Raw genomic sequence first — 16809 nt, 5'->3', positions numbered from 1 at the left:
AGACACTGAGACCTGCAGAGGACACAGAGACACTGAGACCTGCAGAGGACACAGAGACACTGAGACCTGCAGAGGACACAGAGACACTCAGACCTACAGAGGACACAGAGACACTCAGACCTGCAGAGGACACAGAGACACTCAGACCTGCAGAGGACACAGAGACACTCAGACCTGCAGAGGACACAGAGACACTCAGACCTGCAGAGGACACAGAGACACTCAGACCTGCAGAGGACACAGAGACACTCAGACCTGCAGAGGACACAGAGACACTGAGACCTGCAGAGGACACAGAGACACTCAGACCTGCAGAGGACAAAGAGACACTCAGACCTGCAGAGGACAAAGAGACACTCAGACCTGCAGAGGACACAGAGACACTCAGACCTGCAGAGGACACAGAGACACTGAGACCTGCAGAGGACACAGAGACACTCAGACCTGCAGAGGACACAGAGACACTCAGACCTGCAGAGGACACAGAGACACTCAGACCTGCAGAGGACACAGAGACACTGAGACCTGCAGAGGACACAGAGACACTCAGACCTGCAGAGGACACAGAGACACTGAGACCTGCAGAGGACAAAGAGACACTCAGACCTGCAGAGGACACAGAGACACTCAGACCTGCAGAGGACACAGAGACACTGAGACCTGCAGAGGACACAGAGACACTCAGACCTGCAGAGGACACAGAGACACTCAGACCTGCAGAGGACACAGAGACACTCAGACCTGCAGAGGACATAGAGACACTCAGACCTGCAGAGGACACAGAGACACTCAGACCTGCAGAGGACACAGAGACACTCAGACCTGCAGAGGACACAGAGACACTCAGACCTGCAGAGGACACAGAGACACTGAGACCTGCAGAGGACACAGAGACACTCAGACCTGCAGAGGACACAGAGACACTGAGACCTGCAGAGGACAAAGAGACACTCAGACCTGCAGAGGACACAGAGACACTCAGACCTGCAGAGGACACAGAGACACTGAGACCTGCAGAGGACACAGAGACACTCAGACCTGCAGAGGACACAGAGACACTCAGACCTGCAGAGGACACAGAGACACTCAGACCTGCAGAGGACATAGAGACACTCAGACCTGCAGAGGACACAGAGACACTCAGACCTGCAGAGGACACAGAGACACTCAGACCTGCAGAGGACACAGAGACACTCAGACCTGCAGAGGACACAGAGACACTGAGACCTGCAGAGGACACAGAGACACTCAGACCTGCAGAGGACACAGAGACACTGAGACCTGCAGAGGACAAAGAGACACTCAGACCTGCAGAGGACACAGAGACACTCAGACCTGCAGAGGACACAGAGACACTGAGACCTGCAGAGGACACAGAGACACTCAGACCTGCAGAGGACACAGAGACACTCAGACCTGCAGAGGACACAGAGACACTCAGACCTGCAGAGGACATAGAGACACTCAGACCTGCAGAGGACACAGAGACACTCAGACCTGCAGAGGACACAGAGACACTCAGACCTGCAGAGGACACAGAGACACTCAGACCTGCAGAGGACACAGAGACACTGAGACCTGCAGAGGACACAGAGACACTCAGACCTGCAGAGGACACAGAGACACTGAGGAACCATAAGACCAGACCCCAAACCCAGGATAAAGAGGTTCAGTGAATGTGGTGCTGAAGGTGTGGAGGTGGATCAGGGTGTCAGAGGAGACTCTGTAGAAGGACAGAGTGCCAGCAGGACAGTCCACATACACTGCTACTCTATCAGAGGAGGAGGAGAACAAGGAGGAGGAGGAGGAGGAGGAGGAGGAGGAGGAGGAGGAGGAGGAGATGGGTGTTTTACTCTTATTGTGATAGACATAGTAACCATCATTAAAGCACCTCAGACTCCAGGACTGATCATTCCCTCCAAACACACAGTCTCCTCCGTTTCCTCTCCTGCTGATTCCTCTGTAACTCACTGATATAGAAACCCCTCTTCCTCTCCACTTGACCTCCCAGTAGCAGCGACCAGTCAGACCAGTTCTACACAGCAGCTGAAGACGGGAGATGAATCTGTCTGGATGATCAGGATATGACTGATCCTCCTTCATCACACATGTCACCTTCCTGTTGTCAGACAGTTTGAGTCTTCTGTGTACTGTGTTTGTGTCCAGTTCCAGTTGACAGACATCTGATGGAGAGAAGAAGACACAATACAGCTGCAGGTCAACATCTGGTGATTTATTAACAACTCTACTGACAATCAGTGAAAGAAAAGTGACATCTGATATTCAACTGTGAATGACGTTTAACAACCTTTAACTAGAAACTCAACAATCCAGTTGTAACAGCATGAACAGCTCCTCAACATGAGAGTCAACATGTGGACGGTGTTCTGCTGTTGGTCCCGGTGTGGACCCGAGGACGACAGCTGATGATCCAGTACTGAATAAAGTCTCACTAATAAAACTGGCTCATCATCTTCCACTGCAGCACAAAGCAGCTCTGAACCATCTGCTTTCTAAAACGCTGATTAGCTCCACCAAAGAGCTCACATTCAGCACAACGTTCACACCTTTGAACATCACAGAGTCATTGTACTTTGACTTGAGTGAATATGTTCAGTCCTCTAGCCTCCGCTGGGTTTCACTTCTGTAACATGATGTGATTCTATGTTGTCATGTTTCAACTGACTGTGCTGATGTCTGCTGGACATTGTGTTGCATTCATTGTCTGCATGTTATCCTCCTTATTGTCGGGGCGTTACTGAAGACATGATTATGGACCTCACTTCTGCTGAGGTAGCGGAAGTAGCAGTAAGCTAGGTAGTCCCATAGAGGCTATCCATGGAGGCTAACCATGGAGGCTAACCATAGAGGCTAACCATGGAGAATAACCATAGAGGCTAACCATGGAGGCTAACCATAGAGGCTAACCATAGAGGCTAACATAGAGGCTATCCATAGAGAATAACCATAGAGGCTAAACATAGAGGCTATCCATAGAGGCTATCCATAGAGGCTAAACATAGAGGCTATCCATAGAGGCTATCCATAGAGGCTATCCATAGAGGCTAAACATAGAGGCTATCCATAGAGGCTAAACATAGAGGCTATCCATAGAGGCTAACCATGGAGGCTAACCATAGAGGCTAACTATGGAGGCTAACCATAGAGGCTAACCATAGAGGCTAAACATAGAGGCTAACCATAGAGGCTAAACATGGAGGCTAACCATGGAGGTTAACCATAGAGGCTATCCATAGAGGTTTACCATAGAGGCTAACCATAGAGGCTATCCATAGAGGTTAACCATAGAGGTTAACCATAGAGGCTATCCATAGAGGCTAACCATACAGGCCATCCATAGAGGCTATCCATAGAGGCTATCCATAGAGGTTAACCATAGAGGTTAACCATAGAGGCTATCCATAGAGGCTAACCATAGAGGTTAACCATACAGGCCATCCATAGAGGCTATCCATAGAGGCTATCCATAGAGGCTAACCATACAGGCTATCCATAGAGGCTAACCATAGAGGTTAACCATAGAGGCTAACCATGGAGGCTATCCATGGAGGCTAACCATAGAGGTTAACCATAGAGGTTAACCATAGAGGCTATCCATAGAGGCTAACCATAGAGGTTAACCATAGAGGCTAACCATGGAGGCTATCCATGGAGGCTAACCATGGAGGCTAACCATAGAGGCTAACCATAGAGGCTAACCATAGAGGCTAACCATGGAGGCTAACCATAGAGGTTAACCATAGAGGCTATCCATAGAGGCTAACCATGGAGGCTAACCATAGAGGCTAACCATAGAGGCTATCCATAGAGGTTAACCATAGAGGCTATCCATAGAGGCTAACCATGGAGGCTAACCATAGAGGCTCACCATAGAGGCTATCCATAGAGGCTAACCATAGGGGCTATCTATAGAGGCTAACCATAGAGGCTAACTATAGAGGCTAACCATAGAGGCTAACCATAGAGGCTTACCATAGAGGCTAACCATAGAGGCTAACCATAGAGGCTTACCATAGAGGCTATCCATAGAGGCTAACCATAGAGGCTAACCATAGAGGCTAACCATAGAGGCTATCCATGGAGGCTAACCATGGAGGCTAACCATGGAGGCTATCCATAGAGGCTAACCATAGAGGCTAACCATGGAGGCTAACCATAGAGGCTAACCATAGAGGTTAACCATAGAGGCTATCCATAGAGGCTAACCATGGAGGCTAAACATAGAGGCTAACCATAGAGGCTATCCATACTGGTTAACCATAGAGGCTATCCATAGAGGCTAACCATGGAGGCTAACCATAGAGGCTCACCATAGAGGCTATCCATAGAGGCTAACCATAGGGGCTATCTATAGAGGCTAACCATAGAGGCTAACTATAGAGGCTAACCATAGAGGCTAACCATAGAGGCTTACCATAGAGGCTAACCATAGAGGCTAACCATAGAGGCTTACCATAGAGGCTATCCATAGAGGCTAACCATAGAGGCTAACCATGGAGGCTAACCATAGAGGCTATCCATAGAGGCTAACCATAGAGGCTATCCATAGAGGCTAACCATAGAGGCTAACCATAGAGGCTAACCTTCTAAAGCAAATGCTGCTTTATATTGAACAGATCTTGAACTCCGTGGCAGAGACCCTCATCCACTCCTTCATCAGCTCCCGTCTGGACTACTGGAATGGAGTCCTGTCCGGGGTACCCAGCAAAGCCCTGGACCGGCTCCAGTACGTCCAGAACTCAGCTGCCAGGGTTCTGACCCGCACTAGGCTCTGGCAGCACATCACCCCGACACTCATCCATCTTCAATCAAGTCCTACATCAACTATTAACTCCTCCTTCTCACATACAAATCCCTCCATGCCCCCCAGTACCTAACCAACCTTCTCCACCTCTACACTCCATCCCAGAGACTACGATCCTCCGACACCGGTCTGCTCTCCACCCCCCCCCCCCAAACCCGGCTGAGAGCCTTCAGCGTCGCGGCCCCCCCACCCTCTGGAACTCTCTCCCTTCTGAGATCAGAAATGCTTCATCCCTGGACACTTTCAAAAAGCCCCTCCAGCACCAGCTGTTCATCAAGACCTCTGACCTCTAACTCTTCCTACACATCACTCCTTTAATGACTTAGCTCCTGTTTTGATTTGTTGTTTTCTTTCCTTTTGTTTTTATTTATCAGTATGATTTTGTGTGCCCTCTTTGTAAAGCGTCCTTGGGTTTCTTGAAAGGCGCTATATAAGTCCAATTTATTATTATTATTATTATTATAACTAACGTTAAATTAGCATTTTCTAAAATGTCCTTGTGGAGCTCTGGTACTTGTTGTGCTGTTAGCGGCTGTACTAACAACCAGACAGAGCTAAATCTGTGGCTTCAACAACAGTGTGTTGAACATGCACCCAAACAAAAAGGGATTGTTGTTGTGACCAACGGAACACTTTCCATCGCCGACCTACAGACGAGGAATCCAGAAGAATGTGGCTGAGAAACCTCAACTAGAAGAGACCACCATAAACCCTCGTTATGTGAGCTCATCTCATTTAGTGGACTAAAAGACAACGGAGGAAAACTCGTATCCTTCTTTGTGGTTGGGCTATAAAGAGCAGCGGAGAAGAGACGTCAGGTCCTTAAAGGACTGACAGCAGAGCCAGGAGGACATCAGCTATGATGTCATGTGTAGGGAGGACTCAGCATTGTAGCGTTGGTTTAATGACAGCCAGTTACTTTAACTACTTTCTGTACAGTTTATAATGTAAGGCAGTTTATGAGACGGAGTGCAGGGCAGCATTAGACTACAGATAGTTTAAGTACGGTTATCTGTGTAGGAAAAAGCTAAACCTTGTTACTGTGGAAGTACTGATCTGCCTCAGAGCTTTTCAGATTGTTCATCTCTTCACCGTCTGCAGCAACGGAGTCAATAACGTAGCTAAATATGCTAGTGGAGGTTATCTGAGGCCACTTCTTCAGGTCGTCCTCCATCCCTCCATAGTAGAAGACAGAGCTATGATCACATTATCCTGTTTTATCCTGTTCAGCGGTTCATGTTCTGCTTTCTCTGGTTCTAATTTTACATGTTGTTGTGTTTTAAAGACTAATTTAACATCAGGCTGACGGACAACAGCTGAAAACTAGCCTGTTGACATAAAATAAATAAATCAAACTTAAAACACACTCACACTTCCTCAGACCAGGTCTCAGTCTCTGCTGTCCACCATGGTCCGTCCTGCAGGAGGAAACACAGTCACAATCAACTTCATACAGCTTCACTCAGATCCTCCATTAAACATGAACCAGAGTTCCTCCGTTAGGGACAGAGAGACAGTATGAGAGCTGCTGTTGTCTTTCTGTCCGTCCATCTGTCCATACCTGAGAGAGTCCAGTATGTTGTCTGTCCACACCTGAGAGAGTTCAGTCTGTTGTCTGTCCATACCTGAGAGAGTTCAGTCTGTTGTCTGTCCATACCTGAGAGTGTCCAGTCTCCATTGTGGATTCTCCAGTCCAGCAGACAGCAGCTTCCCTCCTGAGTCTCCTGGATGATTGTAGCTCAGGTCCAGCTCTCTCAGATGGGAGGGGTTGGAGCTCAGAGCTGAGGCCAAAGAAGAACAGCCTTCCTCTGTGATCAGACAGCCTGACAGACTAAACACACACAAACACACAGTGTAAACTCTCTAAATTAAAATTAGTTCTGTTGTGGAGGAGGCTGCTTGGAGTTGTGGTCAGCAACACGATATAGAGGTAGCCGGGGGGTGGGTGGTGTCCTGATGACTTCAGGATTGCATCTCTGTCTCTTGGGGATGAGGATGTTCTGAAGGCTGAATTTATCTGTGACCTCCAGTGAACACTGGGGCACCTTCAAGACTGAGGCCATAGCACGCTAACAGAAAGTGGTGTAGTGGTCCTTTAGGGTTGGGAGTGAGTGACTGCCCCATGTGAACAGTATTTTGGTGTCTTGGTGATGAGTGAGGGTAAGATGGAGGGTGAGATCAATATGCTGATTGGTGTGACATCAGCAGTAATGAAGCCATTGTACTGGACTGTTGTAATGAGCCTGACGAAGTTAATGCCGGTAAAACTGCACTCATGAACAGCGTGGATGGAAGATTTTATGGCTGTGTTTTAGTTGTTTAGTTTAGGCTACAGTGGGGGGGCGGGGGTAGAAGGAACAAGTTTCCACCGGTTAATACCAGGCTCGAGATCAAACCCACTTCTGGTTTTGTGCGCAGCGTTTCACTTGATGTCGCCCAATAAGAATTCAGAATCTCAACAAAAGACACTGGAGTCTAAAAACCGAATCGACAGGAAAGAGGAGGAGGAGAAAACGGTGAAATCAGCTGGGGCAGTGGGGCGGGGCACCAAGGCCACTGTGGCCGCAGGGCATACGATTTTCAGAATGGCATCAAGGCCAGATAGATGGGCCAAGATGGCCATGGACGCCAGTGCCCTACTCGTGAACCAACACGCTATACTGGTGACGAGCTCCTGAGTCAGCAATCCCCTTCAGTACGATATTACGGTCACATTTAATACAGGATCATAAAACGGACTTAAACCCTCAATATTTAACTTGCACTGTAACTCAGGTCCAGGCCTCTTAGACTAGAGGACTAGGAGCTGAGAACTGAGGACAGATCTTCACAGCTCCTATCTGACAATGTACAGCCTCTCAATAAAAAGACCATCCGATAATAAATGTTAAGAAAATAAGAGCTCAGAGGGTCATTATTTTTCAAATACTTGAACACCAACCTGAGAGTTCCTAGTGTGCAGTGGGGACTCTTCAGTCCAGCAGACAGCAGCGTCACTCCTGAATCCTGCAGGTCGTTGTTACTCAGGTCCAGGTTTCTCAGACTAGAGGACTGGGAGCTGAGAACTGAGGACAGAGCTTCACAGCTTCTCTCTGAGAGTTTACAGCCAGTTAACCTAAAAGGATTAAATAAAAAGTAAATAACAGATCAAAGAGTCTTCATTTTAAAATAGTTGAACACCAACCTGAGAGTTTCCAGTGTACAGTGGGGACTCTTCAGTCCAACAGACAGCAGGTTCACTCCTGAATCCTGTAGGTCGTTGTTACTCAGGTCCAGGTCTCTGAGACTAGAGGACTGAGAGCTGAGAACTGAGGACAGAGCTTCACAGCTTCTCTCTGAGAGGTTACAGCAACTCAGTCTGAAGAAGAATCAGCAATACATAAGAAACAATTACAAACCATGGTTGTTGTTGTTTCTGAATAATAAAACAACATTTAATGTGGATAGTTATGTGTCCACATACAGAGCTTTGTTGGAGGCTTTGACCACTGGCAGCAGCCTCAGAAGAGCCTCCTCTGAAGCAGAGTATTTCTTCAGGTCAAACACGTCCAGATCTTCTCCTGATGACAGTAAGATGAAGACCAGAGCTGACCACTGAGCAGGAGACAGTTTATCTGTGGAGAGACTTCCTGAACTCAGGGACTGTTGGATCTCCTCCACCAGAGAACGATCATTCAGTTCATTCAGACAGTGGAACAGATTGATGCTTTTCTCTGCAGAGAGATTCTCACTGATCTTCTTCTTGATGTACTGGACTGTTTCCTGATTGGTTTTTGAGCTACTTCCTGTCTGTGTCAGCAGACCTCGTAGGAGAGTCTGATTGGTCCCTAGGGAAAGACCCAGGAGGAAGCGGAGGAACAAGTCCAGGTGTCCATTTGGACTCTGTAAGGCCTTGTCCACAGCACTCTGGTAGAAACGTGTGGATTTACCTACGAACACTTCAGACAACCAGGAGGTTGTTTGTTCTTGTGCCATCAGATTGACACCAGAGTTGATGAATGTCAGATGGACATGAAGAGCAGCCAGAAACTCCTGAACACTCAGATGGACGAAGCAGAACACCTTGTCCTGGTACAGTCCTCTCTCCTCTTTAAAGATCTGTGTGAACACTCCTGAGTACACTGAGGCTGCTCTGATATCGATGCCACACTCTGTCAGGTCGGATTCATAGAAGATCAGGTGGCCTTTCTGCAGCTGATCAAAAGCCAGTTTTCCCAGAGACTCGATCATCTTCCTGCTCTCTGGACTCCAGTGTGGATCTGTCTCAGCTCCTCCATCATACTTGATGTTCTTCACTTTGGACTGAACCACCAGGAAGTGGATGTACATCTCAGTCAGGGTCTTGGGCAGCTCTCCTCCCTCTCTGGTCTTCAACACCTCCTCCAGAACTGTAGCAGTGATCCAGCAGAAGACCGGGATGTGGCACATGATGTGGAGGCTTCGTGATGTCTTGATGTGGGAGATGATGCTGCTGGTCTGCTCCTCATCTCTGGATCTCTTCCTGAAGTACTCCTCCTTCTGTGGGTCGGTGAACCCTCTGACCTCTGTCACCATGTCAACACACTCAGGAGGGATCTGATTGGCTGCTGCAGGTCGTGTGGTTATCCAGAGGCGAGCAGAGGGAAGCAGTTTCCCCCTGATGAGGTTTGTCAGCAGCACATCCACTGAGGTGGACTCTGTAACATCAGTCAGGATCTTGTTGTTGTGGAAGTCCAGAGGAAGTCGACACTCATCCAGACCATCAAAGATGAACACAACCGGGAACTCTTCAAACCTGCAGATTCCTGCTTCTTTGGTTTCAGTAAAGAAGTGATGAACAAGTTCCACCAAGCTGTACTTCTTCTCTTTCAGCACATTCAGCTCTCTGAAAGTGAATGGAAATATGAACTGGATGTCCTGGTTGGCTTTGTCTTCAGCCCAGTCCAGAGTGAACTTCTGTGTTAAGACTGTTTTCCCGATGCCAGCCACTCCCTTTGTCATCACTGTTCTGATTGGTTCATCTCTTCCAGGTGAGGCTTTAAAGATGTCTTCTTGTCTGATTGTTGTTTCTGGTCTGTCTGGTTTCCTGGATGCTGTTTCAATCTGTCTGACCTCGTGTTCATCATTGACCTCTGCAGTCCCTCCCTCTGTGATGTAGAGCTCTGTGTAGATCTGATTCAGAAGGGTTGGGTTTCCTGCTTTAGCGATCCCCTCAAACACACACTGGAACTTCTTCTTCAGGTTACACTTGAGTTTACGTCGACACACTGCAGCAACAGTTCCTGAATGAACAAACAGGAAATGAAACCAGTGAGTGGATCCTACAGAAGATCAGAGAATCTAAACATTTAGTTTTTCCTCCTCCATCAGTTTTATTCAGCTCATCAGTGGAGGACAAACAGCCTCTGATCTGATGAAGATGTGTGCAGCATATTAACAGCAGAGTTTTAAATGTAAACTTCTCCCATGTTGTCTCCATTTCCTCTTTCCATCATGTTAAATCTGTTAAAATCCTCTTACTGCTCTGCAGACAGTCAGCCAGCTCCTCCTGCTTCATTCTCCTCAGGAAGTTCAGTGTGATCTTCAGAAACGCCTCTCTGCTGCTCCTCCTCTGCTCCTCATCCTCACCGTCCAACACCTCCTCATCCTCCCTCTGACTCTCTAAGCATTCTGGGTAATCTGGACTCAGAACCTTCTGGATCTTCTTCAACTCATTTTTCACAAAAGTGCCGATGTTGTCCTCCAGCAGCTGGAACAGAAAGATAAACTGAACATTTAATTTAAAGAACACAACATGTGATTCATCTGTCAGTCTGAAGGCCTGCTGGTCTGAACAGAGCAGCATGGAGACTGTTGGGACCTGAATGGTAGTTTAGCATTTAATGTGTGGTTGATGTAGTTAATAGTGAAATGTGTGCTTGTACATGTACACACCATAAATATGGAGTCCAGGTCTGTTTGATGCTGCTGGGCAGACTGACCACCGAGGCTCTCTGAGCTCTCCTGATGAACTCTGTGGAGAAAACATCAAGTTTAAGAACATTTGAGGACTTAAATCTGCAGCTAACTAAAGGTGTTCTGAGATGACGGCAGAATGACGGCAGCTGTGATTCAGGAGGTAGAGTGGGCGGTATAAAAACACCAACATTACTAAGGCCTGAAAGCGTCCTACTGGGGGGTCCTACAAGAGAAAGAGGACCTAATGTCAGGAGATCTTAGAGCTGTGTCAGAGGCAGGGATGGAAAACTTGCTGTGTAACTGTGGATGTTGGATGTAGAGACTTGGCTGGTCATCATCGAGCCATCAGCATCACATCAGAGGCTGCTGAACGATCCAGATGCTGATGGATCAGAGGGAGTGATCTATAGTGTCTGATCAAGGTGGGCTGGGTCACCTGGGAGAGTGTGTCCAATGTTGAAAGATCACATCACTGCTGATGAGATGAAGTGTACCGTTGGGTATATCTCAAAACCACCAAGCCTGGTTTAGCCAGTGATGCCTAGGAACCGACTTGGAGATGACCAAGAACAGGTTGGTGATGTCTGGAGAGACAGCTGGTAGTTCAGGAAGACGCCACCAGGGGCAGGAAGGATGATCAGCCCAACCTGCATATTCAGTGAGGAAGAATTCAAGCTAGCTGCAGACGGACCTAACAGATAGTCCCAGGGCTGCCTGAGACGGGGGAGGATGACCACCTCAGCAAGATGGACCACAGGACAATGATCCTGACAAACATATTAATGGCAACAAGTGTGACATGTATTTACAGTAAGGCCTACAGCTGTGGCTCAGGACGTAGAGCGGGTCTTACACTAACTGCATGCATAAAGGTCCATATCTCACAAACTGCCCTCAACCCACATTATGTTACTGGAAAGATCACTTCATTCTTAACTACAGCAACTCCAGCCTGAGAGTCACTTCTCAGACGATGTCTTCACACTGGCATCACTTCAAGAAGGAGATAACAACTGGTTGCACCATCACAGCCGTCCTTTTGTCCTTGTGACAAAGTTGGTCAAGGCAGCTGAGACAGCAGATGGATCTAACAGGGTTTGAAAAAAACTTGTTATTCGATCATGATTTAATCTGGTACTGCATAACGGCAGATCTGTGGTTAAATTCTGCTTCTCTCTGGATCAATGACGTAGCCATGGGTGTGCCAGGGTGTGCCTGTGCCACCCAGAGAGGCAGCTGGAACACCCAAAACTCACAAGCAGAATCCATTTTTAGTTATAGCCTTACTAAACAAGTTACTATAACTAAACAACCCGCCACTATCCATCTGCAGCCGTTCTTTATTTCTACTAGTGGAAGTTGGCAACCCTACACACACATTTAGCAGGAAAAACAGTCGTGAGCAGTCGATGCATGCGGCCGGGACCGGGAGAGGCTGCACAAGAAGCTGCCAAGGCCGGTAGAAAACGGACCAGCAGCTGGCAGCATCATCTCTTGTTGCATTCAATGGCACTCGGACATCAGAGTTTTGCTCTTTTGAATTTCCAACCAGCCACAACTTTTCATATATCGGCTATATACTGAGGTGGCAGCTGGGGTGACTGAATTAGTGTTAAAACTGCCTTCTGGGCGCTCACGTAAAGGACCTCTCCATCTCAAAGTTCTGGGCTGAATTTCAGTCCAAGTCCACATCTGGAACATGTGGCACATGCAGTTTTTCTGATGCACACCCACAGCTGTTTTTCTGGCTACGCTAGTGCTCTGGATGGCAACTCAACCCAATCTATCTCTGAGAAGCTAGTCATGAGCATTGGACAGATGTTTGATTGCAGTCTTTGGGATTTATCTGCTGTCCAGTCTACTATCAAGGAACTCAAGGCCCAGTTCACTAGTGTAAAGCCTGAATATACCCATGTTGGGACCCAACATTCAACATCATTACCTTCCATCAGCAGCTTCTCCAGCTTTAAAGTTGAGAGGAAGACCTTTAGACCGGTCACTCTTCATGGACACACAGCTGGGTTCAGGTCCAGATTCAGGAGAGTCTGGTCTCTGCTGCTGGATCCTGATACAAACAAACAACTAACTCATGAAAAGATCCTTTTGACCAGATTCTGTTCAGATATCAAAACTAATATAATATAAAACTTCTGGTTTCAGTTATTTTTAACTTTGTATCAAATGTTCATCGTTGGAGACAAACGGATTCAGACGAGAGTCGACACCAGATTCAGATCAGATCAGATCAGATCAGATCAGATCAGATCAGATCAGATCAGATTCAGATCAGATCAGATCAGATCAGATCAGATCAGATCAGATCAGATCAGATCAGATCAGATCAGATTCAGATCAGATCAGATCAGATCAGATCAGATCAGATCAGATCCAGGGTTCAACAGTATCCAGGACCTGATGGCCCGTGGCCACAAAAACTTACTCTGTGACCATCAAGTTGTAAATTTGTAGATATTGATCAAATCAAATTGTTCACACATATAATAGGTTATTGCATATATGCTACAATAAAACCAACTTAAAATATGACATCTCTTGACCTCCAGATTAAACTGGATGATGAGAAGTCGTACAACGATCAACTCTTTAGTCACAGAATTCATATAATAATCATTTTAGTTATTGAACATGAACTCGTGTGTTTGAACATGAATGTGATTAAATAATGAAGAGAGATGTTTGATAAATGACTCGGTGGAGATGAAACTTCATGGCTCTCCCCTGTATGTCAGTACATCAGCTGTTATTAATAATAAACATATCAGCATCTGGCTGCTGGTTCTGGTTCTGGTATCACTGGGCATCAGATCAAAAACACATTCTGTAGCATCGCCCACCTCGACTATGAAGCTCTGAGAGAGTCAGATAATAACAAAGTTCACTTTTAGATTATTACCTTCCATCAGCAGCTTGACCAACTTTAAAGCTGATAAGTCGACCCATAGACCGGTCACTCTTCATGGACACACAGCTGGGTTCAGGTCCAGATTCAGATCCAGGATCTGGTCCAGGAGAGTCTGGTTTCTGTCGCTGCATCCTGACACAAACAGAGACAGTGATGAGTAACGTTCTCCTGTTCATCAAAACTTCATCTGAAGAAAGAAACCGTCTCCTCTCAGTTGATTAGTTGACTAATCAGTTGTTGACTCTGTTCACTAATAAAGTTAGTAGTTAATATTATAACCATTCAGTAGTTAATATTATAACATTCAGTAGTTAGTAGTTAATATTATAACCATTCAGTAGTTAATATTATAACATTCAGTAGTTAGTAGTTAATATTATAACCATTCAGTAGTTAATATTATAACCATATAGAGTAGTTGAGTGTGTGACAGTGAGTGAATAATGATGGTGGACAGTTAGAGATGGTCATCTCACCTCTGAGTTTTGCTCTGAGTGGTTTTAGAGGGGGGGACTCCCTCCTCACACTGATCCATAGCAGAGTCCACCCTGCTGGGAGAGATGCACTCTGGACATTTAGAACAGAGAAAACACCTGTCATCAATCTGACATTAATCAGCATTCACTATTTTAATACATTGACAGCCCTAATATATATAATATATATATATATATATTTTATATATATATAAAAAAAATTGCTACATAAATAAATGTATTATTATTATTATTATTATAATTATTCTATAAAACAGTTCAAACAGTGAAATGCAGTTTACACCTGAATGCATCAGTAATAATAATGTCTTCATATCATGTATTATAGTACAACACTCTCAGTTCCTGCTGATCCGTTAAAGGTTCTGTAGATGACATTCAGAGCCACTAGATGTCGCACTAGAGCACCAGCATCTCAGACCAGAACTAAATGCCCCCCCCATCACATGACTTCTTCCTCCTTCATTCTCTGCTCAGGACGCCATCACTCCACTAATATCTTTACATAGCAGATCATGAGATCAAAATCTCCCTTTAAGTACATTTAGCTGATAATACTTGTGTACTTTTACCTGAGTGACGTTTTCAAAGCAGAGCTTTAACTCTTACTAACAAAGTACTTTGACAGTGTTGTATTTGTACTTTTACTGCAGTAAAGAATGAACTTTAGACTGCTTTACATCCTGTCATGAGTTTGAAACATGAATAATCAGTGAGAGTCAGTCATGTTTAATGTGTCACTTATTGTCATCACACTAACAGAGAACCTTCAGTCCTGTCTCTCTGCTTCTCATTTGATTACTATATATTGATCTCCATGATGGTTAGCATGGTTAGCATTGTTAGCATGGTTAGCATGGTTAGCATGATTAGCATGGTTAGCATGATTAGCATGATTAGCAGGGTTAGCATGGTTAGCATGGTTAGCATTGTTAGCATGTTAGCATGGTTAGCATTGTTAGCATGGTTAGCATTGTTAGCATTGTTAGCAGGGCTAGCATGGTTAGCATTGTTAGCATGTTAGCATGGTTAGCACAGTTAGCATTGTTAGCATGGTTAGCATTGTTAGCATGGTTAACATGGTTAGCATTGTTAGCATGGTTAGCATAGTTAGCATGGTTAGCATGGTTAGCTGTAGTCAGAGCAGCTGGTGATCCTGAACACGGTGGCTAACAGCTAACTGTTAGCACAGAGCTAAACTCTTCAACACAAACAGCTTTTTACAGTTTGATGAAACTAACATGAGATCAGCTGAGAGTCATTCAGAACTGAAAAGGGTCACTTACCAAAAGTTTAACGTGGAGGAAACATCTGAGACACAACGGGACAAAGTGAAAGTAAAAAACTGAATAAACAGGAAGTCACCAGAGAGAGAGAGAGAGAGAGAGAGAGAGAGAGGGGGGGAGAGAGAGGGTGAGGGGGAGAGAGAGGGGGAGGGAGAGGGGGAGGGGGAGAGAGAGGGGGAGGGAGAGGGGGAGAGAGAGAGAGAGAGAGGGGGAGACAGAGGGTGAGGAAGAGAGAGGGGGAGAGGGAGAGAGAGAGAGAGAGAGAGAGGGAGAGAGGGGGAGAGGGAGAGAGAGAGGGAGAGGGAGAGAGAGACAGAGAGGGAGAGAGAGACAGAGAGAGAGAGAGAGAGAGAGAGATTGTATAACAGCCAGTAGGGGAGAGCGGGGTGAGTTGAACCAGTTATAAACATGTAAATGATGTAATTCATATCAAACCGACGTTCAGGAATCATCAGCCTCATGTGACTGAATGAGGATAAAGGATGTAAAAGGTGTTTGTTGCTGACAGACAGACTCTCCTTCTCTCTCTGACTTTAATAGAATCATTAATAAAAGTTAACGGGGGAAATAACAGATCATGAAAAGAGAAATCATTCTAATAAATGCAGAAAGTGGACACACATTTTCTGAAAGCATGCCTCATACTCTCAGAACTCTACACACAAATCAAAAAGCACACACACAATGGGCAGAACCCCTCAATTCTCCTGCAAAATGAAACTTTACATTCAAATCAATGTTATTTCTTCTCAAAACGGTATTTTGTTTTCAAATGACACACAAACCATCATATGAATAGACATTTATAAGAACCAGTTGAACACTGATGTGCTCAATGTAAAACACTATGATGAATGGAAAACACGTCTTCTCCATTCATCATAATGACTCAGGCCTTTTTTTTGTTCAGTGTTACACTTACTACAGACAGTACATACATTACTACAGACAGTACATACATTACTACAGACAGTACATACATTACTACAGACAGTACATACATTACTACAGACAGTACATACATTACTACAGACAGTACATACATTACTACAGACAGTACATACATTACTACAGACAGTACATACATTACTACAGACAGTACATACATAAGTGTGTTGTAAAATATTTTAGAATATTGTTTTTATACTCAGAACACACAAATACACGGTAACAAATATATTTTATTTTCCCCACAAAAACAATGTACACAGTGAACATCCCAACCAACACGAAGTTGCACATACAGAGGTCTACATACAAAACAACAGAAGAATTTACTGTATACAGTTACAGTAAAAACAACTATGCTGCATCCTCTCTTCTGTTTCGGTCTGGCCACAG

The 16809-nt window shown here is 45.5% G+C and overlaps 1 protein-coding gene across 8 annotated transcripts in view; it reads right to left on the bottom strand.

Moving 5' to 3' along the window:
* The window catches only part of LOC141771039 (NLR family CARD domain-containing protein 3-like), a 17404-nt gene extending 1804 nt beyond the window's left edge, over positions 1-15600 (bottom strand). The window contains exons 1-13 of one of the 8 annotated variants that reach the window (XM_074640926.1): positions 15469-15600; positions 14162-14252; positions 13677-13817; positions 12705-12827; positions 10739-10817; positions 10325-10553; positions 8289-10086; positions 8010-8183; positions 7767-7940; positions 6483-6656; positions 6197-6243; positions 1606-2183; positions 1531-1551 (exon numbers count right to left, since the gene is read on the bottom strand). In XM_074640926.1, the coding sequence (XP_074497027.1) occupies positions 1546-1551; positions 1606-2183; positions 6197-6243; positions 6483-6656; positions 7767-7940; positions 8010-8183; positions 8289-10086; positions 10325-10553; positions 10739-10817; positions 12705-12827; positions 13677-13817; positions 14162-14220 (3582 nt within the window). In that variant the 5' untranslated portion in view covers positions 14221-14252; positions 15469-15600 and the 3' untranslated portion in view covers positions 1531-1545. The other 7 variants (XM_074640927.1, XM_074640934.1, XM_074640930.1 and 4 more) reach the window with 7 other exon arrangements.
* Positions 15601-16809: the final 1209 nt, after the last annotated feature.

The sequence above is a fragment of the Sebastes fasciatus genome, chromosome 7 (genome assembly GCF_043250625.1).
Source record: "Sebastes fasciatus isolate fSebFas1 chromosome 7, fSebFas1.pri, whole genome shotgun sequence".
In the NCBI taxonomy this organism is placed as follows: Eukaryota; Metazoa; Chordata; class Actinopteri; order Perciformes; family Sebastidae; genus Sebastes; species Sebastes fasciatus.
This window is presented reverse-complemented; position numbering and strand designations above follow the sequence as displayed.